General features: G+C 46.7%; 3 protein-coding genes across 6 annotated transcripts; 2 read left to right on the top strand and 1 right to left on the bottom strand.

Moving 5' to 3' along the window:
• Positions 1-3,433: 3,433 nt before the first annotated feature.
• LOC136522764 (UDP-glycosyltransferase 73C5-like) lies at positions 3,434-5,054 on the bottom strand. Its single transcript, XM_066516570.1, has one exon. The coding sequence runs from the start codon at positions 4,992-4,994 to the stop codon at positions 3,459-3,461; it is 1,536 nt and encodes a 511-aa protein (XP_066372667.1). The 5' UTR covers positions 4,995-5,054; the 3' UTR covers positions 3,434-3,458.
• A 1,950-nt stretch (positions 5,055-7,004) lies between these two features.
• Positions 7,005-10,780, top strand: LOC136522061 (UDP-glycosyltransferase 73E1-like). 2 transcript variants are annotated; one of them, XM_066515850.1, is made up of 2 exons: positions 7,005-9,273; positions 10,325-10,780. In XM_066515850.1, exon 1 carries the CDS (start codon positions 7,264-7,266, stop codon positions 8,815-8,817), a length of 1,554 nt encoding a protein of 517 aa, XP_066371947.1. In that variant the 5' UTR covers positions 7,005-7,263; the 3' UTR covers positions 8,818-9,273; positions 10,325-10,780. The 2 variants fall into 2 exon arrangements, with proteins under 2 accessions (XP_066371947.1, XP_066371948.1); XM_066515851.1 differs by having other exon boundaries at positions 10,340-10,779.
• Positions 10,781-16,031: 5,251 nt separating this feature from the next.
• Positions 16,032-25,200, top strand: LOC136520713 (pentatricopeptide repeat-containing protein At1g71060, mitochondrial-like). 3 transcript variants are annotated; one of them, XM_066514357.1, is made up of 6 exons: positions 16,032-16,342; positions 16,559-16,718; positions 16,859-17,067; positions 22,763-22,872; positions 23,041-23,100; positions 23,291-25,200. In XM_066514357.1, the coding sequence occupies exon 6, from the start codon at positions 23,447-23,449 to the stop codon at positions 25,100-25,102; it is 1,656 nt and encodes a 551-aa protein (XP_066370454.1). In that variant the 5' UTR covers positions 16,032-16,342; positions 16,559-16,718; positions 16,859-17,067; positions 22,763-22,872; positions 23,041-23,100; positions 23,291-23,446; the 3' UTR covers positions 25,103-25,200. The 3 variants fall into 3 exon arrangements, with proteins under 3 accessions (XP_066370454.1, XP_066370455.1, XP_066370453.1); XM_066514358.1 differs by lacking the exon at positions 23,041-23,100 and having other exon boundaries at positions 16,568-16,718; XM_066514356.1 differs by lacking the exon at positions 23,041-23,100.
• The last annotated feature ends 57 nt before the right edge of the window (positions 25,201-25,257 follow it).

The following is a 25,257-nucleotide window of genomic DNA, read 5'->3' as shown; positions in this document are numbered from 1 at the left end:
TTTACACACTAAAATGACTCGCATGCGCTCAACCATAGTGTGCATAGTTTACTAGCTAGGTCAATGTCAACCAAATAGGCTCGAAAAGGAAAGTCTATAATTTTTGCGTAACTATAAGTGGTATTCCTATAATCGTCCTTGCCTATAACTTTTGAACTTATTTGCTATCAAGCCATGTGGAAACATTTCTAAACATCATGATAGATATCAATATATGATGACAGTTTCTGTTGAATGTACCACCCACTCGACTTATAAAAAAAGTACTGCTATATGTCAACCGATTGATTTCGTCACCTCCATCAACCGAATTTGTGGCCGCTGGATCCGCGGCCAGACCATCTCCCTCGTCGGATCCGCATCGTCGCCATGGGTACCGAGGAAGCCGCGGCAGATAACAGCGGGAACAAGTTCATGTCCTCGACGACAATGGGCTTGGGGGCAGGGGCAAGGAAGCGGCTGTTGCCAAAGTAGTTGCGTCCCCACGGCTGATAGTAGTGTCATTGCCTAGGCGGCGCTGGTAGCCTCCCTGCTGCTGCTAGTACCCACCGCCATTGTCGCCCTGGTTGTGGTAGCCACCATAGCCTTGGTACCCACCGTCGTTGCCTAGGTTGGGGAAGGGAAGGGAAGGGATAAGGTGGGGGTGGGTCCCACCACAAGTTGTGAATAGTTTGCATTTTTTCTAAAAATTGTGAATAATTTGTAAAGAATTTGATAATATTTGTAAACGATTTGACATATATTTCTCTGATATCAGGAATCCATAAAAAAATTCGGTTGATAGGGGAACCCAAAACAACTGAATGTCACCTAGACAAATAAAAAATGTACCACCCACACATATATAAATGTTCTTCCATAGTGGCCCTGTTCACTTCTCTTATAATCCGTTTTTTTAGCTTATTTTTTTAGCCGCAACAGTATTTTTCTCTCACAACAAATCAGCCAGAATAGTGTTTCGGCTTGTTTTTTTAGCGAAGCGAACGGGGCCAGTAACACGTTGACACTCACCTGTAGACTATAGTAATCTCCTACAACTAAAAAGAACAAAGCATTGATATCTTTTGGTGCGACATTTATTTTGGTTCGTCCGTCTGCCCACCCCGTGCGATACCTCGCCTGATAGAAAAAGAAACTGTCATCCCTGCGATCTCCGTCTGCTTTGAAGGAAACAAATCGATCACCTGAGGCCATATACATGGAAGGAAACAATAATCATGCATGGAAGGAAACAATAATCATGTATAGAAGGAAACAATAATCATGCATGAAAGGAAATAATAATCATACATGGAAGGAAACAATAATCATTTACTCTTTTTTCAAATAGTGGTCTTTATTTCAGAGCCCTTCATGCAGTTTAATAATGGCTGGGGAACTAGGCTTGCGAGAACTTACTCTTAATTGGGTTGCGAGCTAGGGATGTAGCACTTCAATGGATGTCTTGGTTGTGTTCTACAATTGCTAAAAATTGATGGTGCTGATAAGATTGACAATCCTGTAACTCTGCAGTACATTTCTTTTTTTTTCAAAAAAGAAGGGCAAATGCTACTTATGGTCGAATCCATGTTCTTTTTGTTGTTTTGATTTGATGCCCACAGCCCACATGTTAACTTTCAGATGTATTTGTAAAGAATCAAAAGGAGTTGGCCTAATGCCAATCTTTCTTGTCGTCTTTTTTATTCTTTATATTTATACTAGGTAAGGTGCTCGTGCGTTACTACGGAATAACTAACAATTTATACTAAAAACACACGGATCGCACGATAAGATAACAATACTATAAAAATTAAATACCAATGTTAAAGTGACATTTAATCCAAAAAGCAAAGTTTATGAATTTAATACAGTCACGGAGTGCGCGGCGTCGTAGGCTCACAAAGTCTACTTTATAGGCCTTTCCGTGATGCGGCTAAGATAATGTTTTATATTGATAGGAAGAAATCTCCGATATCCATTTCTTTCATTGTAATCCATTTATCTGGACAATGTTTGAGGTGAGGGCACGATTATATTTTTTAGTAGCTTTACGATATTGTCCGAAACTATGAGATGATTGATGTCTTATAATGATCCTTTCATTAATTTAGTTTTCTATCTATGTTTAATTGTTTATTCAGTCTATTTTATAGGCACGCCGGTAGATAATGGATGACAAAATTTAAGCATCCATAATTTATCTCTATGACTTTGAGTATGAGTTTTGTTTTTATTTTTTAATTGATATATTGTCCTTTTGTTTTTACCATAGCGTTAGCACGGGCATGCATGAAAAACAAAGATGTCTTTACACTGCAGAAATTTTTCAAGAAGATTATGCATAGATTATTCTTGTATTGAATATTATATATATACAATCACCTAAATATTCTAATTAAACTATAAAATTTTGAATTATGATACGAGGTAAGACATGTAAACAGATATTTCAAAACTACATATAGAGTCCAAAGAACTTAATAAATAAATCCTTCTGGAGGCAATGCAAATTCTCTCTAATCTTTTATTTGGTGTAGTTAGTGTTATCAAAGTACCCATATGTATTCATGGGAAATAAATCGTGGACAAAACGTGGACACTTTTTGATGCGACATTCCAACATGGGTCCATCGTCCTGCCAATATCCTTGAGGCAGATCACGTAAAGAATGAGAGTCCTCCTATGAGATTGCTCACAAGAGACTTAAACTTATATCTAATCATAGTAATATTGAATTGCTTTGCATCAAAAGCATTGGCAATGATAAATGGGGACATAGGTTTTAGTATGCATAGTGAAAGAAAACTCAACCTTGGTCTTCTCGGTAGCTTTTTCTGAGCCTTTGCAGTGCTAACTTGTCCTTACTCAGACAGTCAATAGGTGCACCATAAAATTATGCACCACTAAGAAAAGTATCACAATTGGTTGCCTTGACCTAAAAAATGTGTCGAAATTAAGAATTACAACATCTTGGAACAGACATTCAAGTGGATACCTTATTCTACAATATATATCTGTGTGGAATAGTCCTAAAGCCACACATATTTATACGGTGAGTATAACATACTTTGTTTTAAAATTTTATGAGAGATTTTTTAAGACACGCAATATTATCCATGTAACAGGTACTAATATTTACATATATACTCGAACCTGTGTGTACAGGATTATATAGAGATGCAGCGAAACTTATTCATGAATTTATTGGTGCATGAAAGAAATGGATATCCGAGAATTCTTTCTGCCGATATAAAATATTATCTTAGCCATATCACGAAAAAGTTTATACAGTAGAGTTTGTGAGTCTACGACGCCACGCTCTCCGTGACTGTGTTAATTTCACGAACTTTGTTTTTTTTAAGAAAATATCAATTTAACGTCGATATTTAATTTAACAGTATTATTATCTTATCGTACGATTCGTGTATTTTTAGTATAAAAAACTTCTCCCCAGTACACCTTCACCACGCTCTGTTGCTTCACGCGCCTTTGGTGGTCTCGGCCATGACACCCTCGAAGCGCCCAACCAAATCCAGCAGGTTGCGGTGCGACGACCCGCCCTCCTTCATGGCCGCTCTGGCCTTGACAGCCAGCGCGCGGGCCCGCCGCCTCCTCCCCTTTGCCTCCTCCCCGCCGCCCATCACGCTCCTCACGGCCTCCTCCACCACGTTCCGGCCGACCACGATCTCCTTCTCCACCTTCTGGTACAACAGCGGCTCCGTGATGCCGACGCTGACGCCGATGCCCAGCACCTCCACGGCCATCTTCTGGTTCAGGAACTGGTCCGTGAAGTGAGGCCACGTCACCACCGGCAGCCCCGCGGTGATGGCCTCCATCGTGGAGTTCCACCCGCAGTGCGTCACGAACCCGCCCACCGCGGCATGGGATAGGATCAGCACCTGCGGCGCCCACCCCCTGATGAGCAGGCCGCGCCCCGCGACGCGCGCCTCGAGCTCGTCCAGGAAGGCGCGCACGGCTCCGTCGTACTCGCCGGCGTTCCTGATCACCCAGATGAACGGGTGCCCCGACGCTTCCAGCCCGAGGCCGAGCTCCACGGCCTGCTTTGCGTCCGCCTGCGCGATGCTCCCGAAGCTGACGTACACGACGGAGTCGGGCTCCTTGCCGTCCAGCCACCGGAGGCACTCGTCGGCGTCGATGTCGGTAGTGTTCCCTCTCGCCGCCAGTGTTGCGGCGCGCTGGTGGTGGTAGAGCGACACCGGCCCGACGGTCCAGACTCTCATCCCCCGGGCCGCCGCGTAGCCGGCGACGTATTCCGGCTCCATCTCCTCGAAGGTGTTCATGATGACGCCGTCGGCCTCGGCCCGCGCGCGCTCGACGTAGTCCGCGAACTCCTCCCACCACGGGATTGGGATCCCCCGGAAGAAGCCCGGGGCCTGCGCCCTCGTCACCACGATCCTTTTCTCCAGGCCCGGCACGACGACCGGCTCGTTGTCATCGGCGACACCGTCGTACGCGTTGAACCGCTCGACATTGTGCTGGCACAGCAGGCAGAAGGCGCACATGCTGAAGAAGCTGAGGCGCGGGACCCCGAGGTTGGCCGCGAGCACCGTGGTCCACGGGTGGCAGAAGTCCGCCACGACACACGTCGGGTACGGCGCGTGCGCGCGGAGGTAGCTCTCGATCGGCGCGCCGAGGAGCGCGACGGCCTCGAAGTAGTTCTGCGTGTACTCTACCGGGACGTTGTCCATGTTGTCGGCGCCTTCGGGCAGGCCGGCCTCGGCGTAGTCGAGCTGGAACTCGACGAGCCGGACCGGCAGGCCCGACTGCCGGGCGGACTCGATGCTCGGGCGTACCCGCGCAGACGTGGCCGGGGTCCCGACGATGGTGCAGACCGCGCCGTGCGTGGAGAGCAGCAGCGCGGTGTCGACGGCCGGGATCAGGTGGCCCTGAGCCATCAGCGGGACGAACACGAAGTGCGCCGCCTGGGTTCGTCTTCCGCCGGTGTCGTCTGCGTCTCCCCGGCCGTTGGTTGCCGCTTGTCCTTGGCTACCCATCCTGATTTCTGGCGGTCGTCGTGCCGCCGACGGGGGTTGGGGCAGTGATGACTTAGTGTTCTTATCGGCTGCTTTCGTGTGTGTTTTAGTTTGCTGCGCGTGACATCTATAAAAGACGGCATAGAGCTTTGTTTGCGTCGTTAACCCAGCCGGCCAAGGCCGGCCGGTCGGCATCTATGTCCTCAGTCAGGACTGACGTCATAATTTGCGGTCGCCAGGATGACAGTATGACACTTGTGTGAATTGCGAGACTGCAATGTTCTGTTGGTACTCCATCTCTGCATGGTCCTGAACAGTACGAAACGAGTTGCCGAGTCAAAGGACCACAAATATTGGGTTTCGAACGAAATCCAACGTCAACTAGCGCAAATACTGACTAACTTCAATTCGCAGCTGTCTCCCTCGGCTAGGAGCCTAGGACCTATAACTACTACAGTACCTCCCACAGTCGATTTTCCACCCGGGATCTCGATTGATAAACCCGACTTTTTGAACGCAATTGATAAACCCAACTAGATTACACTTTGTAGTCTACTGTTTTGTGCCGTTAGGATACTTCCTCTGTCACAGAATAATCGTCATTCTAAGATTTAAATTATGTCCCCGTAAAGATTGTCGTTATAGACTATGGTCTCACGATCCATTAGCCAAGTAGCATGCAGTCTTATCCCTTTCAACTCACTTATTTTCTCAAAATCTGTGATCCCCTTCTTTGGTTGTCGCGGCGTCGCCTCCCCAGCCTATGCCTTCCTCCGTCGGTGCCCCTCGCCACCGCCCCTCCAGGCCTCTACTTGTCGTCGCCTCCTCCACCGCACCTCCCCGCCCATCATCACCTCCGTCGCCGCTACCTCCCGCCCGTCAACCCCTACAACGACGCTCTCATCTTCTCCACCAATCCCTCCCTCGTCTACGGCACTCCGCCACGGGTGCGACATCGAGGAAGGATCCGGACATGGTGGGACGGCACAGAGGTCGCGCGCGCGGTTACGAAGGTCGACGAGGGATGCTATTTTAAATTTAAATCAAGTCAACTTTTCAAGTTTGACTAAATTTATTGAAAGTAATATCAACAATTATGTCTCTAAATAGGTCTATATTTCATAATTAATATAATGGTGCTTACAGGGATGCAAATAGCCTTGCACGTGAATCTATAAATAACCTTGCAAAATTAAGTCTATTTATGGTTCTAAAGCTTGTTTTCATCGCTAGGTACCTATTTGGGACCATAAATGTTAATATTTTTTATAAATTTAAATCATTTGACTCTTTGAAGTTTCTTCAGAACAAAAGGAGATTATATATCTACGTAACATCTGAGCATGCCCTTATAACATTAACAATCTTAACTATCAAAGATCGTACCAGATATATTGACTTTCACTAGCAAAATCGTGTTGAATTGTATCAGGGAGCAACCACGCAGTTACGCCGGCGCTCGCACTTGGTCATCCAGATAGTTAAATACTCTAATGTCAGTCATTTAGGCCACCAAAAGCTTATATATAATATTACTAAATAGTACTAGAATTTCGTCATCTACCAACTACGAGACTGTGTGCCCCCACTGGCACATGTCATCGTCACTCGGTAGCTTTCTGAATTTTTCCCCAAAGACGGCGAAAACTATTGATTGTTGTAATATATTACACTAGAGAAAAAAAAAAGCTAGAACGACTTAAGCACAATCCTACGTATACCATGAGCCCTATGTTTGTAATTTCTGGTTCTGTCCATTCTAAAATAAGTGCATCTCGTTTTTTGAGAGTCAAATTTTTTAGTTGGACTAGGTTTATAGAAAATATTTATAAACATTGGTATCTCTTAATATATTTATTATAAAAATATATTCCACCATTAATTTGCTAATATTTATTACACACATTATTAGTACTCATATTATTAGTACTGTATGTTTTTATATATATTATTAGGCCAATCTTAAAAATGGTAACTTTTTTTGTAAAACGAGATGTATGTACAGTTATTTATTTATTTATTTATGGAGGGAGTATACATCACGGGACCATAAAAAATACAGGATTGTAACTCACATGCTCACGCTGACGGTGCAGGCAGTGATGATTTTCAATCCAATCCAACAGACAAAGTTTGAAAATCACTCACTGGCTTTCATCAAACAACTTTTGCCGTTCCGAATCCTAAGCATATCTCCTTTAAGATGGCACGCACATCCACCTAAAGTCTACAGCACACCAGAGGGCAGAGGCAAGAAAACCACAGCTCACTCGGGAAGACGACGAGCAGGATGACGAGCCAAGTGCCAGCGTCTATCCTTGCCCGGGGAGACGCGGAGGATGACGGCGGCCGCACAAAGGCGGCGCACTTCGTGTTCGTCCCGCTGAGAGAGCAGGGTCACCTCATCCCGGCCGTCGACACAGCCCTGCTGCTCGCCACCCACGGCGCGCTCTGTACCATCGTGGCGCCGCCGTCCACGGCTGTGCTGGTGCGACGGACCGTCGAGTCCACCCAGCGGACCGGGCTGCCGGTCCGGCTCGTCGAGTTCCCGCTCGACTACGCCGAGTCCGGCCTGCCGGAAGGGGCAGACGACGGGGACAGAGTTCCACATAGATACATGTGGAACTACTACCGCGCCATGGCGCTCCTCCGCGCGCCGATCGAGAGCTACCTCCGCGCTCACGCGCCGTACCCGACGTGCATCGTGTCGGACTTCGTCCACCCATGGACCACGGAGCTCGCCGCCAACCTCGGCGTCCCGCGGCTGAGCTTCTTCAGCATGTGCGCCTTCGGCCTTCTGTACCAGCACAACCTCGAGAGGTTCCACGCGTACGACGGCGTCAAGGACTCCAACGAGCCGGTCGTCGTGCCGGGGCTGGAGAGAAGGTTCGTGGTGACGAGGGCGCAGGCCCCGGGCTTCTTCCGGGGGATCCCAATCCCGTGGTGGGAGGAGTTCGCGGACTACGTCGAGCGCGCGCGGGCCGAGGCTGACGGAGTCATCGTGAACACCTTCCTGGAGCTAGAGCCGGAGTACGTCGCCGGCTACGCGGCGGCCCGGGAGATGAAGGTCTGGACCGTTGGGCCGGTCTCAACGTACCACCACAGCCGCACGACACTGGCGTCAACGCTGGCGTCGAGAGGGTTGAGGGCCTCCGCCGTCGACCCCGACGAGTGCCTCCGGTGGCTCGACGGCAAGGAGCCCAGTTCCGTCGTGTACGTCTCCTTCGGGAGCATCGCGCAGGCGGGTCCGAAGCAGGTCGTGGAGCTGGGCCTCGGGCTGGAAGCGTCGGGGCACCCGTTCGTCTGGGCGGTGAAGGACACGGCCGACGAGTACGACGAGACGGTGCGCGAGTTCCTGCGCGAGCTAGAGGCGCGCGTCGGGGCGGGGCGCTGCCTGCTCATCAGAGGGTGGGCGCCGCAGCTGCTGATCCTGTCCCACGACGCGGTGGGCGCGTTCGTGACGCACTGCGGGTGGAACTCCACGCTGGAGGCCATCGCCGCGGGGCTGCCGATGGTGACGTGGCCGCACTTCTCCGACCAGTTCCTGAACGAGAAGATGGTCGTGGAGGTGCTGGGCACCGGCGTCAGCGTCGGGGTGAAGGAGCCGCTGACGTTCCAGGCCGTGAAGAAGGAGATCCTGGTGGGGCGGGACGTGGTGGAGGAGGCCGTGCGCAGCGTGATGGGCGACGGCGAGGAGGCCGAGGAGAGGAGGCGGCGGGCGCGCGCGCTGGCGGCCAAGGCGGCGGCGGCCGCGCTGGTGGGCGGATCGTCGCACGCCAACCTGCAGGATCTCGTCAATCGTTTCGCGCCGGGGCCGGGCACAGCACGTGGCGCCGCCGCGTGACTGATGTAAAGAACCCAAATTGTAGCAATATACTACGGAGGTGGTTGCGTTGTCGCGTCTGTTCTGGTGTTTTCTTGTGTTCAACGATATATATAATCGAGAAAGCTATATCTCAACCGGTTGAAATTTGGACCGTGATCAACTGAAATCTGAGCCGTTGATCTGACTTGTGTCTGCAGATCTAAATTCTCGGATGGCCTGTGGGTCCTGGCCGTCGACGGTACTGTTTGTATTTTGGGACTCGCGCCCGAGATTGGAGGATCCGTTCGCCGCTTCTGGCCATTTCATTTCCTCTTCGTCTTCTTCCTGGTCATTTCATTTCCTCTTCATCTTCTTCCTGGTGTTTCGTTCTCCGTAGCGGCAGGCGATTTTCTAGGGTTTGGCAAGGTTGGCCCGAGATCAGCCTCAGCGACGGCAGCTTCGCGAGGGGTGCCGTGCCCAGCGGCGCATCGACTGGTACGTCTGTCTATCTGCCTCTGGTCTGTTTCACTTTCATCCACCAGCGTGATCTATTTTTTTTGAGCGACTGCTTGGTTTGCTTGATCTGGGCGTGTCGAGAGATTCGAGCGGGTGTCTGAGATCTGGGCGTTTGTTTGTTGTGGGGATAATCTTCACCATGTTGTATTGGCTAGGACTGATGTGTTCGCGGTTGTTTTGTTGCTAGATCTGATTGATGCGTATATTGTTTTCCTAAGTTTTGAGTCTGTTCTCCGTCGCCATGACCGGTGCGTGTTTGGAACTTGTTGTTTTGATCTGTTGCGGTGCTAGTAAACGTTCGTTGTAATTGTTGCTCCGATGATTTTTGAGGTATGTGGATGTGTTTGTCGCGTTTATTTGGTACTGAATCACTGATTTTGTGGTGATGGTTACGCTATTGTTTAGTGGATTGTTGCCGGGGGTTTGGTATATGGGGGATTGGTGATTTGCCTGTCCTTTACCTGTGGCAGTAGCTTGTTGATTTGTTTTTTGTAGGCCCGTTTTGTAAGTTTGCTAATACGGGGTAACGAAATCTGGTTCATAGTTTTGCTTGTTGTCGATGGTATGGTAGGTAGGTTGTTGATGCTTTGATGGTTCCAGTGCTTTTCTGCTGTCTCTAGATGAAATGCTTCATGTATTACTGCCTATTAGATGGTGGTGTTACTTGTGTAGTTGTGTCTTTTTTGGGATTTGGAATGTGTAATCTCTTTCTACTTGGTGCTTTTGCAAATCAGCTAGTCTGTGCTTTCTATAGATTTAGCCCCTGATTTTTTATTGGATTTGTCGGTTATTGTTTATTAGATAGTGTGTTAGTTTGTAGTCCTTTATGTTGTTGTTACTTCAAACGCTTTCGTAAATACAATGTTTTTTTTGTAGTTTTTTATTAGCATTAATGAATTATCTGTTTACTTTTTTTGTATTTCTGTTGTCTAATTGATCGATTTGGTTAGGTTCTTTGATGTTGAAGTACGGATTGTTTTTTAGGGTAGCAGTTTATTGTTTGCTTCATTATTAATAATTTTTTATTTAGTTTTTTTCTTTGCAGTCTTGATGGCTCGGAAAAGGCCCGGTGGTGTAATTGATTTATCTTCCTCCAGTGATTCAGAAACTATTGGTTCAGAAGATATCCAGTGTTTTCAGCTGCCTTTTGTGAATTATGATTCCTATGAATCACTTTTAGAAACTCAGCTTGCTGGAGAAGTGAGTTTTTTGTTTGTTATTTTTTAATTAATTGTTAAAGGTGGTTGCGTTGTCGCGTCTGTTCTGGTGTTTTCTTGTGTTCAACATTATATAATCTCCACAAGTTGCCGAGGTGGTTGCGCTCTTGCTGCCTTCCTGCTGTTCCGACTCCATGTGTGCTTCTGACATCCGGCTTACTGAATGCCGGCGGCTACACCGGCCCCGTTCACCTATTCCGCCAGTGTACGCAAGTCGGCCTGATCATAGGTTTAACGGCCTAACCAACTTGACTCGAAACGTGGGAGAAAAATTGTTCTGACCAGAGTGGTTTAGATGGACCCATGACATGGTTTTTTTGGAGGAAAATTGTGTTCTTACCCTTGTTCAGGAGTCTAATTGTAATTTTATCCCTGTTTTTTTGTAACATTATGATTTTGCCCTCACTTTTATGAAATGAAAGCTCCGTTTACCCCTGTTTTGGATGACCGTTAAATGCACTTGAAAAAAAATAAATTAAAAAAAATCATAATATCTAAACACAAAGGCAAAAGACTAAATTGCCCCTTATCTCTTCGTTCTCTTGTCATCTGTTCAGAAGAAAACAGAGGCACGGGTCGCTTGCTCTCTCTCTCTCTCTCTCGCTATTCACTCTTCTCTTCCTGCCGTCCCATTCCCATCTCTCCCTCCCGTCGCCCAGCAGCCTTTAGCTCCCGTCGCATCTCTCTCCCTCTCCCTCTCGTCGGCCAGTAGCAGGGCACCTGGCGCATGGGTGCGCGAGCGCGCGCAGGGGCAGGCGGCACGGGGCGCCGTTTGGCTAGTATGCGGCACGGGGGCCAGGCGGCAGGCGGCGGCGAGCACGCAACCCCCCCATCCACAGACGACTGGCCCCGCCATCGCTGCTACTTCAGCCCCTTCGCCGACGATGAGCATCACCAGGTACGCCCTCCCCTTGGTCTTCTCTTCCCGCTGTGCGAAACCGTGCGCCCAAGCCCTAACATACTATTCGTATTCGGATCTGAAGGGTACGACACCGTGCTGCTGCTGCACTGCCGGTTGCACGACCCGACGGGTGCGGAGAAGGTTGCATCGGGGAGGCAGAGGGAGAGGAGCAAGAAGACGAGCTGGTGCATGTAGGTAGCTGCCAGTTCACTGTGCTGGTCGTCGTGTCCGATAGCTCTTTACTTGCGACAGGCAGTAGTAGTGCTTTGATTGCTTGCTTAGCTAGTGATATACGCCTGCAACCTGCCAATGGAGAGAGAGACGAGAGAGATGGCATCCGTGTGCACGATGTGACCAGAGGAGAGGGAGGAAGAAGAGACTGGGACGGGATGATTGGAATTGAAAGCAAAGCTTGTTTAGGCAGTCATGAGAGGACGTATAGTAAATGGTCAAGAAACTAATCCTGCAAAAAAACTTATCTTTTGGGGCCATCATTCTGAATTCTGATTTCCCGAGTTGTTTTTGCTGCTATCTTGACTTGACGACGTGGAGCCATGCACTGCACTGCACTGCACTACAACTGCATTGCAATGCACTGCATGTATGGCCGTGTGAATCACTGAATTGAGAGTGCACCTGCGCCTGACCGTGGGCACTCTAGCATGCCGCAACATGGTTGGGCGGCAAGTAACTGGACAGCCCTGCACCCATGCTTTAGCTTTCATTTCTAAGATTAGTAGAGAGGTACGAATGGATGACTTTGTGCATGAATACTTCTCTGTTGATCGGTTAAAAAAGGCATATGCATGTTCTTTCAATCCAATGACATCCAAGGATAATTGGCCACATGTTGATTTGGGCTATAAAATCAAGAAGCCTAAACTGAGAAGGAAACCAGGAAGACCAATAAATTCTAGGATCAAGTCATATGATGAGGCCACCACCAGTAAGAAAAGGAGACCATGTTCTGAATGTAATGAACTAGGCCATATAGCGAAGCATTGCCAAGGAGGTCCAACTGCTAGTCAAAAGAGGAATCGCTCATCTTCTCAAAATGAACCATCTTCACAAAAAATGTGAGTCATGCTCATTTGTATTTCAAAAGAGGATTTCGTTAGTGTCTGTTGCCTGCCATATTTAAATGACTATTCAAAAGATGATACAGTTGTAGTTGTAGTTGCTTGCCATATTTAATGTTTGTTGCCTGCCATATTTAAATGACTACTCAAAAGATCATTACAACTGTAGATTTTTATTCATTTGCAAGTATTTCTTGAATTTAAATCAATAATAGAAGTAGTAACTGAAACCAGTCCAGCTTAAATGTTGATGGTTAGTCGGCCTGGTTTGCATAGCAGTAGAGCCAGCAGTCTCTTCATCCATGTGAATGGGCATAGCTGTACTCTTGTTATAGTTGATTTGCTGTCCAGTGGCGTTTGCAAACTGATCGAGCAGTGTGGATCGACCTTGGATGAATCGAGTCTGGTCTAGATCAACAAGCTTCTTGATTTGTGACTGTAGCCTTGTAGTCAGGACCTTGGTCAGTATCTTGACGCAACAATTTTGAAGGCAGATGGGTTTGAAAGCGGAGACTGTTGTTGCTCCAGGCTTTTTTGGCAACAATACCATGTATGATCTGTTCACCCTTTCCAGCTGCACTTCTTCTCTGTGAAAGGCATCCATAAAGCACATGATGCTATTCTTGACCGTTTCCCAGGCTGCAAGATAGAAGCTTGGGCCAAACCCGTCTGGCCCTAGTCCTCAGTTGCCGCTGGACTGCCTTGATACAAGGCCTGACAGTCAAATTGCCACACCGAGCTACCTTCAGTGCCTATGATTGTTTTGAAGTGATCATTCAGTGCTCTAAATGTTGATGGTTTACCTTGTCATATCTTTAGGTTGTTTCTGTGTCATTTGTAACTTGTGCTTGTTTTGATGTTTCAGTGTTTTACAAAGTTTCATAGTAGAGAATTTCTATTAGAAAGTTATTATTGTTTGAAAAAAATGCTTATTTAGTCAACTTGTTTATTGAACCATTTTTCTCCATTCATGTGAGGTGCAACTGCAAGTGCAAGGGGAAGGGGAAGGGGAAGGGGAAGAGGAAGAGGAAGTGGAAGTGCAAGTGTAGGACGTGGAACAGAAGGAGCGAAAGGGGCTGGAACAGAAGGAAGAGGAAGAGGAAGAGGAAGAGGAGGGAGGTTGGGTGCATTGTTGGGAATAGATGCATAAATGTGATGTATGACACTGAACATGTAATATCTCACTATTAGCTACCGTTTTTGTTGGACTTGTATGTTGGATGAGGCTTTGTACTGTATGGATACTTTTGCTACACTTTCATTTGATATGATATTATCTATCTATATTTGCATGTTGTGTAGAATCATAGGTAACAAGTTGTGTAATTATGCTGTCAATTTTTTTTTAGAAAACAGGGATAAAATCACAATGTATTCAAATAAGTAGGGGCAATTTCGCATGAGCAAACTTGTCCTTACTGAGCCCATTTAACACCGTTACTTGTTGTTACTAGAGTAGGGGTAAACTTAAACTTCGTTTTAAAAAAACAGGGGTAAAATCACAACGATGACAGAAACAGGGGTAAAATCACAATTGGACGTCAAAATAGGGGCAAGAACGCAATAGCCCCCCACTTTTTTTTTTACCCGGAACAACTATTAGATCAAGCACCAACTACAGTTCTCGACCTAACTTAAACTAGTAGTCAGGTTTACGAGATGATTCAGACATTCCATTCGCTTGCAAACACTCTAGGTATGGTGGTTGTGACTCGTCGTGCTCAGATAGTCAGATCGTCCGTGTATATGTATTACTCCACCGATTTTGAGATTAACAAAGCGCTCTGATCGTTAGCATGCTCCAAACATAGCATGACGTCGTGTTCAGATCGTCTGCATATATGCATTACTCTACCGACTTTGAGATTAACAAAGTGCTCTGGTCCTTAGCATGCTCCAAACATAGCATGCATGTACACTGACAGTGCTTATGCTAATTTCGATATTAGTAACAAAATCACAATAGATGTCTCACAGTTAAAGCCTTTTAGGATATATCGGCTAATATTAAAAAAAATAACGCCGTCAAATCATGAAATGATAGTGTGCCCTTCCTCTTAGCTGTCTGTCCACTTGTTGTCCTTTGTTTGATTTTTCTTTGCTTGCTCTCTAATAAATTTACTCAGCAATTCTCTTGTTGATTCATGAATATGTCGATTATTATTGAACGGAAATGCTACGTGTCGTGCGTCCGATGGACAACACAAATGTCAGACAACTTTTACACCCGTACCGTTTGCTCCCGCCAGCATGTATATAAAAAAAGACTTATTCCTTTGCTTCCTCCTTCCCATCCTTACCTCTTCCGCGCTTCTCATCCTTTGTCGCAGGGCACCAACACCCGACATCCCCCCACCCTGGCGTCCTCATCGGGAGCCCCCAATGCCCGCAGATTTGGCCTCTCCCCAACTCCTGGTGAGATCCATGGAGAACGAGCGAGATCCCCTCGCCTCCGACGAGATCTATGGAGGTGGCGCAACAGTGTTGCAGGGGAGTGGGCGGCTCTTCCCCACCCCAGCGCGGCGCCCTCTCTCACCCCTACGACCGAGCTCCCCCCCACCCTGGCGCCCATGGCGCTCCCCGTTCTCATCCCCCCACCGTCGCCGTCGAGCCAAGCCCGGTGCTGGTGGCCCTAGTGGTGGTGGTGCTTGAGCGCGTCGTTGGCGCTAGTAGTGGGTGGTGCTCGCGCGTAGCCGCTCGCCGCCGGTTCCCACCTCGTCACCCGGAATCGACCGGCCCAGGCCTCTCCCCCTATGTTGCAATGCATGTTTCAATTGTTTCAGACGTTTCAGAGGCATATTGCAATTGTTTCATATGGATGTTGTAAAAGTATATCAGAGGATGTTGCACATGTTGTAAGTGTTTCAGATGCATGTTGCAAGCGTTTGTTCAAACTGTTTCATCTGTTTCTAGACGTATATTGCAAGCGTTTTGATCTGGATGTTGCATATGTTTTCACACATATGTTGCAACAGTATGTTCCAAAATGTTGCATCTGTTTCAGTCTTCGGTTGCAGCAAGTGTTTTCATGTTGCAAGTAGCAAGCGTTCTATCTGTATGTTGCATATGTTTTCACACATATGTTGCAAGTGTATATTTCAGATTTTCATCTGTTTCAGACATATGTTGCATTCAAATGTTTCATGTTGCACGTATTTCTCGCTGTTCGGAGAGTCAGGGAGCGTCTGGGAATGGGACGTGACGAGCTGGTGGCTGGAGGAGGTGGCGTGCGGCGTGCTGGGGCTAGTGGTCGGGGGCATGATGGAGCGTGGGTGCGCCTAGGGGGCGGGGCGAACAGATGGGGATAGGGCGGTGTGCGCCTGCAGGGGCGGGGTGCACGGATGGGGGTGGGTCAGGCGTCGCGGCGTGAGCGGGCGTTCGATGGGAAACATTCGCATCGCCGTGCGCTAGCATTTCTCATTATTGAAAGAATAGCGTACTTAACGGTGGCTACGCGATAACTAGAGATCACCGGTTGATCAATGTGCCACTTATATGAAAACACAGCCCAAACAGCTGTTCAAAAGCGTCGATATTGTGCCCGTTCCTCGTCTCCCCCCGAAGGCCCAACAGCATCAGCGCCGACTCCCGAGCGAGGAGCGCCGCCGCGCTGCCGCCAGCCACCGCCACGCGAAGACGACGGGCCGCCGACAGCTATGGACCCGCCCAGGCCCTGCTAACCCCGATCTCCGTCTCCCCAATGCTCTGCAACCGCCCTCAGCTCCAGGCGTCCAGGCTCCAGCCGGCCGGCAGCAACTGAGCTGCCCACGCACGGCGCCCCAGGACTCCGACGCGCCTCCACAGAAGCGCTCCCTATCCGGCTGGTCGCTAGCTACTGGCCCTGCCCCCTGGTGAGTCAGTAAGAGTCTGCTTCCCTTCAGGATTAGGGATCGTAAAATTGTGCTTAGGGATTGTGCATTTGTGAAATTGGTGTGTGATTCTATATTTTAATGGCCAGTGGTTTGCTCATTGCATAGCTTAGGATGAAATCAAAGCCTAATTTGTGATTTAACATTGCAGTTAAGTGGGTCTGATGTGCCATTTTCTGCTTGTCTGTTGGTTGTCAGGAAGTTCAGGCATGAAGAACAGGGCCGTTTCGCTGAAATTTGGCTTATGCTGATTTATTGTGAGAGAAAAACACTATATGTTCGCTGAAAAGTACTGCTGAAGTACCGCCACAGAACAGGGCGAATATATATTTTCATTTACGCAAGTTTTGAATCTAAGGTATTATATGAGACCTTTTAAACATATTATCTTTTTTTTTGTTATTTTCTACTTGTATAACGAACGATTTAAATAATCTTGTATATACCCAACTATCTACCGAATTATGTATATGTATTGCATTTTATATTTCTTGCTAGGCGTACCCTGGGTTCAAATCCTAGGTCTACCACTGGAGCCACACCTCCTCCGCCGGATTCCTTATCCACCAGCACGAAGACGCCTGGATCAGGCCAGTACAAAGCCTCACCGACTGCGGCACTGACAGCCCCGTAATAGCGGCCACAGTGAAAGGTGAATGCCAAGGCCCCCTCCATCAGGTCCGGACACCGAGCTGCTGCAGTGAAAGGTGAACACCAAGGCCCCCTTGATGAGTTATCTATTTGGATTCAGTTGATTTAGCTTACCAGTTCGATGGAACTGAAAAAATTGCAGAGCGATCAGTTAACTATTTTGATTATACATGTGTCTGTTTAGCTTATTGGTTAACTGGACGCCTAGCTCTTGCCTCACCAATATTGAAGACCATCTGCTCAGTACACGTTCAGTCATTTTCACGACAAAATCCTCAGAACACTGCTGTTTTTTTATTGGTACTGCTTTTCCAGCTTTACAATATATTGGAATGCATGCCTTTTTTTTAATTGATGGTCAATCTGGTGGAGTGACTTGAGTGATTCCTGTAAATTTGGAGATGCCCTATCTTAAGCCGCCACCACCATCACGTCTTTTTCCCTGCTTTTAGCTTTGCGTCTTTATACCCGTGTCTATATTCAGTTCCAGAGTCTACGTCTACTTATTTTAGAGTTAACTATTAGTATATTACCCTGTGTCTATATTCCTTTGAATCCTTTGAACTAGTGGATAAAAGAAACTCCTAAATCCTAACGGTCTGGGACTACCGACCAGGATTGAGCATTGAGCTCAGTTTCTGGAGCTGTTTCAGATGCAAATAAATCAAATGAACTATAGCATAAAAATAAGTAGACTCTGTATATATGATTTAAGATCTAAGTATAAGTGATTCAATCGAATTAAATCAGTTGAGGAAAAAATCAGTTGAGGAAAAAATGTTCAGAAAAGGGATTTACAGCGAGACTGTACACTGACGCTTTATTCCTTCTCTTTAACTATGGTCTGGGACAAACAGAGGATTGAGCATTGGGCTCAGTTTCTGGAGCTGTTTCAGATGTAAATAACTTCAATGAACTATACCACAAATCAGCAGTTGTGTTAAACTGTCCTTGTTGTCTATTTCAAGTCCATTGGCAAAATATTAGTTGCAATATCACCAGTTGTAGTTGTTAAGTGTATGGTTAAGGCTCTATCTATAGGCCTATCTATAGGCCCACTCTATAATTAGCCATGTGGCTCTCTATATATGGTCCCCCTAACCTCTGGAGCATTAGTACTCTGTGATCCCAAAGGTTCGTAACATGGTACCAGAGCTATGGGATTAGGGTTAGGATTAGATTAGTCTGACCCACGATCCATTTTTTTTCCTTGGGATCCTCTCTTCTTTGCGCGGCCCGTCGCTGTGCCCTCTCGTCGCCTGTCTTCCCGCGTGGACAGCCCGTCGCCGTCTCATCGCGCGTCTTCGCGCGGCCCGTCGCCGTGCCCCTTCGCCCGACGGCCCGTTGCCGTCTCATCGCCCGCCCGAGGCTTCTGTCCGCATGTCCACATCACTCGCGACTTGGACCGCGACTCGTCTCCGTCGCGGCTCGTGAGTTGCATCGCGAATCATCCGTCGCGGGGCACGTCGCTCGTGACTCGTCTCCGTTGCGGGGATCGTCGTCTGCTGCTTCCGCTCGTCGCTGCTCGTCGCCTCTTCAACCTCTTCAATCTCCGGCTTCTCTGTTCTGCCCGCCTGTTGTTGGAACAGAGCAGAGGAGGTCCTGATCGTCATCTGCTTCCGCTCGTCGCTGCTCCACGCCTCTTCAGTCTCCAACTTCCCTGCTCTGCCCGCCTGTTGGGAGCAGAGCAGAGGAGGTCTTGCACGTTCAGCAAATAGAGGGGGTCGTCTGCTTCTTATACCACAGTGGTAACAGATCGCTGCCTCCCTCCTTAGCAGTTGTTTCCATCATGTCTCAGTCTCAGCTCAACGCAATTGTCATCCGTATCACTTTAGAGGGTCCAAATTATCCTGAATGGGCCTTCTGTGTAGAAACTGCTTTAAGGGGTCATGGTTTACTACATCATTTAACTGACAATGCCCCTAAGCCTAAGGAGGATGGTAGTAATGCTGCTGCAGTAAAGGATTGAGGTATCAATGATGGCAAAGTGATGGCTGCTATGGTCAATAGTACTAAACAATCCTTGATTATGAGTCTATCTAAGTTCAAAACTGCTAAGGCCATATGGGAAAATCTAAAGCAGCGCTATGTACAGGATAGTGGGGCTCTTTTACATAGTCTTATGCAGCAAACTCATGTCATAGAGCAGAATGATATGTCCATTGATGAGTACTATTCTGCGTTTGATCGATTGATGGGATCATTGACTTCCATGGTACCTGAATGTTCAGCTGATTCTCGGGCTGCTATTGGAACCCCAAGGCCCTTGATTATGGATGCAGTGAAAGGTGAACACCAAGGCCCCCTTGATCAGTTGATTCAGTTGATACGGGCTGCTGGCTTTTCAGCTAGTGATCATGATCCGGCTTTATTTGTTCATTTGTCACCACGTGGCCGTACGTTGCTTCTTCTCTATGTTGATGATATGCTGATTACGGGTGATGATAAGGATCACATTTCCCATGTGAAGCAACAACTCAGTGCTGAATTTCAGATGTCTGATTTGGGTCCTCTCAGTTATTTCTTAGGCATTGAGGTCAAGCAATCTACTCAGGGCTATCATCTTTCTCAGTCTAAGTACATACAAGATCTTATTGCTCGTTCAGGCATCACTGATAGTCGAACTGCTGCCACACCCATGGATCTTCACTTGCAGCTTCGTCCCACTGATGGGGTACCTCTTAAGGATCCCTCTCGATATCGACACATTGTGGGCAGCCTTGTTTACCTCACTGTCACTAGGCCGGATATTGCTCATGCAGTCCATATTTTGAGTCAATTTGTTTGTGCCCCAACTTCTGTTCATTTTGGACATTTACTTCGCGTGCTACACTACCTACGGGGGACATCATCTCAAAGTTTACTCTATGCGCATGATAGTCTGCTTCAGCTTCATGCTTACTCGGATTCCACTTGGGCGAGTGACCCAACAGATCGATGTTCCATCACTGGATATTGCATTCTTCTTGGCTCTTCTCCTATTGCATGGAAGTCCAAGAAGCAAGCAGCTGTATCTCGCTCTAGTACAGAGGCTGAACTTCGAGCCCTTGCCACTACTACTGCAGAGATTGTATGGCTTCGATGGTTGTTGGCTGATTTAGGCATCTCTTGTGATGTTGCCACACCTCTTCTATGTGATAATACAGGAGCCATACAAATTGCTAATGATCCTGTGAAGCATGAACTCACAAAGCATATTGGTGTGGATGCTTTCCTTACTCGGTCTCATTGTCATCAGAAGACTATTTCTCTCCAGTATGTGCCTTCAGAGTTGCAATTGGCTGACTTCTTCACTAAAGCACAAACTCGGGAGCAGCATCGGCTTCACTTGATCAAACTCAATGCTTCAGATCCTCCACTTCCACCTTGAGTTTGAAGGGGGGTGTTAAGTGTATGGTTAAGGCTCTATCTATAGGCCTATCTATAGGCCCACTCTATAATTAGCCATGTGGCTCTTTATATATCCCTTCACCTCTGGAGCATTAGTACTCTGTGATCCCAAAGGTTCGTAACAGTAGTTTCATCTCTATTCTTAGTTACTGACTGCACATGCAAGATGCTTTGCCTTGGTTACTGCATTTAAAGGTTTGCCTTAGCTACTGCATTTTAAAGGTTGGCCTTAGCTGCTGCATTTATAGGTTCATTATCCTTTTTCATCAATCCAGTCACAAAAGAGGTAATATAAAAAATCATTCATTGGAAACCTGCTCCATTGGCGTGAGATCATTGGTACGAAAGAGATGATACAGACCATCATTCAAGGAAATCAAACATATCTACTAGACTCTGTTTGTGCTAACTTCAGATACCTGTTTATATCGAACAACAACAACAACAACAACAACAACAACAACAACAACATAGCCTTTCAGTCCCAAGCAAGTTGGGGTAGGTTAGAGTTGAAACCCACCAAGAGCCCCAAGTCACGGTTCAGGCACTTTAATAGCTGCTTTCCAAGTATTCCTATTCAAACATAGATCTCTAGGTATATCCCAAGCTTTCAAATATCTTTTTATTGCCTCCTCCCATGTCAATATCGGTCTTCCTCTACCTCTCCTCATATTATTAGCTTGGCTTAGGACTCCACAATGCACTGGTGCCTCTGGTGGTCTTCTTTGGACATGGCCAAACCACCTCAACCGATGTTGGACAAGCTTTTCTTCAATTGGTGCTACCTCTAGGCGATAACGTATATCATCGTTCCGAACTCGGTCCATTCTTGTGTGACCGCAAATCCATCGCAACATACGTATTTCTGCAACACTCAGTTGTTGAACATGTCGAATCTTTGTAGGCCAACATTCTGCTCCATACAACATAGCCGGTCTAATCGCCGTTCTATCGAAGAAAGTTTCACAAAATACAAACTGAATCTTCATCCAAGTCTTAGTTTCATCCATCTCAGTGCTTCTGCTTGCGTCTTCCGGTCCATAAAGAAGTTATTAACAAAAGGGGTCTTCTAGATCGTAAGTAACCAACCAGTATTCTATCTAACAGCTAAGCATTTGATGAGGTTGCAAATGTTGACTTTTTTGGGGCTTTATTGCTTGATACCCTTTGTCCTACTGTAAGTTGCAGGCTTTCCATACAATGGATATAATTTTTGTTTCCTGCACATAATTAGTGGATGAATGATATCTATTTTCAGTGGGTAAATTGATTAGAAAAGTTTCCATCTCACATGTGTTTTTGTATAATCCAATGTTTTCAGGTCGTCTGGTCGAACCTGGTCGCCATGGGATCGACCAGGAGACTAATCGCGATTAGTCGACCCTGGTCGTCCATCTAGTTGTCCATGTATATCAGGACAAGTATACACAATAAAGCAAGCATCAAGACTGCATTAGTGTTTAGCTGGTGACACTAATGCAGTCTTGATCTTGACGCACCTGAACAGCAGCACTGCTGCAGTAGCAAAATAACTAACATTTAGCAGACCATAGCAGCCACACAGCCAGCATATTACATAACCAAATTAGTTCAGTACAGATAAGCTAAAGTGTTCAACACAAAGTCATAAACATTGACATTCAATAGTTCCACATGTTCGCCCAGTTAAACAGGCCCAAAAACAGAGTAACCAAATTGGTCGTCCCTATCCTAGTCGGACGACTAATCGCGATTAGTTGTCGGCTAATCGGACAACCAGCTTTCTGGTCGAGCTAATCGAGTCGGTCCTCCTAATTGAACACCAGGGACTGACCAGGACGACTAATCGCGATTAATCGGACGACCTGAAAACATTAATCAGACATGCCCATGAACCTAACAGAGGTTGTGCACGCCTAACTAAGAGGGGGATATAAACATTCTTAAGTGGACACTCTGATCTACCTTGTCAAATCATGCTTATTTTCAAAATAAGAGGGGATATATTTCTTTCTCCTCTTAAGATGTTTATCTTTTTTCCTATGTTTGATCTTTGTTGGTACAAGATATATTTATATGTGTTTTCTCCACAGCATCAGAAGTACTTTGCATGCTTTTTGTAGAAAGAATTATGGTAACTGAATGGCCGCTAGCCATCCTAGACACAAATGGTTCAGCTTAGATGCTGATTTGTGGACAATAGAAAATGGGAATCTTCACTTTCAGCTATCAAACATATTTGTTGCCTCTTATCGTCTTCTTTGTGAACTACAATCTGAATGGAAATTTGTGTGTAGCTAATGACACACTTGGTGGAAATGTATTTCTAACTCCTTTCAGTTTACTTCCCTGATCACCTTGCTTCTTCTGACGAGTTTTCAGGTTCAAACTAGGTTCTGTTTCCCAAAAGTGGAGCTCCAAGATAACAACTAAGCTATGGGTACACATTGAAGTTTAACAAGGATGTGTTACATGAGCTTGGAAGAAAATTGGTTAGTATTGCTACCTGTTTGAAATGTTTTAGATGAAAATAACTATGCATGGGTGAAATAAGCAATACTCTAAAAATATAGGATCCTACTGATGATTTTTTGGATATATAATGCTCTATTTAATACTTCCACGTGCTAAGGTGTTGCATGTGGTTGGTCGAATCACAGGTAAATCCCTAGCACCGGCAGCCATATATGGCACATGAGGGCTTGGAAGCAGTTCACTAGGTATTGGTCACAGTTTGTAAAATAAGACCACAAGAATACTATGAAATTAATCATTTGCAGTCTTGCAGACTACTGTTTGAACCACAAGTTTACAATAATTTAGAGTTGCACACTTTGGTAACCGACATGTTACTCTGCACTTTGTGCATATAATTAGTGAACTGACATGTTACTCATTTTGTTTGTGCAGTTATTTGGATAGTAGAAGGACAAAGAGCTTTCGCATCTAGGCATCTAGCACTAGTGCCGGTGCTGCCACGCCCTCGCGTCCTGATTGCCCTCCCACCGCTCACCGTCACTGCAAAATCATTTGTCCCTCAAACCCTCCTCTCAGAACCACGATTTGATGCATCGCCTCGCCCGTCCAGCCTCCACCCTGCTCGGTAGCTCCGTGAGGAGTGGACCCTGCGCGCTCGCCACTGATGTACAAGGACTGTTCGACGAAATGCCTCCGCCTCCTGCTCCACCAAAACTGCCATGCCACACACTGTTTGGCCATGCCTGCCAGATGCTCGGCCGAACGCACACTTCAGGGTTTTGTACTATGGCTCGGCAGTCCACGGATGAGCACGCCAGTGCAGTGCCACTGCGATTCACAGTCGCACCAAGCGACGCCATTGGGGATGGCCCGCCTGTGGGCATGTCAGAGGCTGCTAAGATGGTGTGTCGTATTGTGTCCACGCAACCAGAACCAAGGATTGCGTCGACGCTTGATGCGCTTGGGGTGGCAATGTCTCCAGAGCTGGTAGCTGAAGTGCTCAAGAACTTGAGCAATGCTGGGATGCTAGCACTTGCCTTCTTCCGCTGGGCAGAGAGGCAGGAGGGCTTCAGTTACACGGCTGAGGGCTTCCACAACCTGATTGAGGCACTTGGCAAGATCAAGCAGTTCAGGCTGGTGTGGAGCTTGGTGGAGACCATGCGGTGCCGGGGCTTGCTGTCTAAGGACACATTCAAGCTCATCGTTCGAAGGTATGCTCGGGCTAGAAAGGTCAAAGATGCTGTTGAGACATTCGAGAAGATGAGCGTTTTTGGGCTTAAAACTGAGTTGTCGGATTACAACTGGCTGATTGACACGCTAAGCAAATCCAAACAAGTGAAGAAGGCACAAGCCATCTATAAGGAGATGAAGAGGAAGGGTAAGTTTGTACCTGATTTGAAAACCTACACTGTCCTCATGGAAGGATGGGGCCATGAGAAAGATCTATTGATGGTGAAAACAATGTACCAAGAAATGATTGATGCTGGCATTAGGCCTGATGTTGTTGCCTACGGGATGCTGATTAGCGCCTTCTGCAAGTCTGGCAAATGTGATGAGGCCATCAAGGTGTTCTACGAGATGGAAGCAAGTGGTTGCATGCCAAGTCCTCATGTTTACTGCATGCTTATCAATGGCCTTGGCTCAGAGGAGAGGCTTGATGAAGCTTTGAAGTACTTTGAGCATTATAAGAAAAGTGGGTTCCCCATGGAGGTGCCTACGTGCAATGCGGTTGTTGGAGCTTACTGCAGAGCCTCAAAGTTTCAGCATGCTTTCAAGATGGTTGAGGAGATGAGGAAGTGTAAAATTGGCCCAAATTCCCGTACTTATGATGTAATTCTTCATTATCTGATAAAATCACAGAAATTTGAGGAGGCTTATAATATATTCCAGAGAATGGGAATGGACGGCTGTGAGCCTCAGCTCAATACATATACAATGATGGTTGGCATGTTCTGTAGTAACGGAAGAGTTGATATGGCATTGAAGGTGTGGAAGCAAATGGGGGAGAGAGGTGTCCTCCCATGTATGCATATGTTTTCGGCATTGATCAATGGGTTATGCTTTGAGAACAGGCTCGAAGAAGCTTGTGTATATTTCCAGGAGATGCTGGACAAAGGTATTAGGCCACCTGGTCAGCTTTTCAGTAATTTGAAGGAAGCTCTTGTTGAAGGAGGGAGAATAAGTTTGGCACAAGAGATGGCTTTGAAGTTGGACGCAATAAGGAAACAACCTTTTCGTGGTTAAGAAATGCTTTTGTTCATAAAAACAGTGTAGTGTATTCAGATCACAGAAACGAAATTTTGGCTATCAACTAAATAGTCTTTGTATGAAAACTTGATGAAATCAATATAAGATGCTTATATTCGTGAGTTTGCAAAAGAGATTTTCTGTATACTCCG

Source organism: Miscanthus floridulus, chromosome 18 (genome assembly GCF_019320115.1).
Source record: "Miscanthus floridulus cultivar M001 chromosome 18, ASM1932011v1, whole genome shotgun sequence".
NCBI lineage: Eukaryota > Viridiplantae > Streptophyta > Magnoliopsida > Poales > Poaceae > Miscanthus > Miscanthus floridulus.
This window is presented reverse-complemented; position numbering and strand designations above follow the sequence as displayed.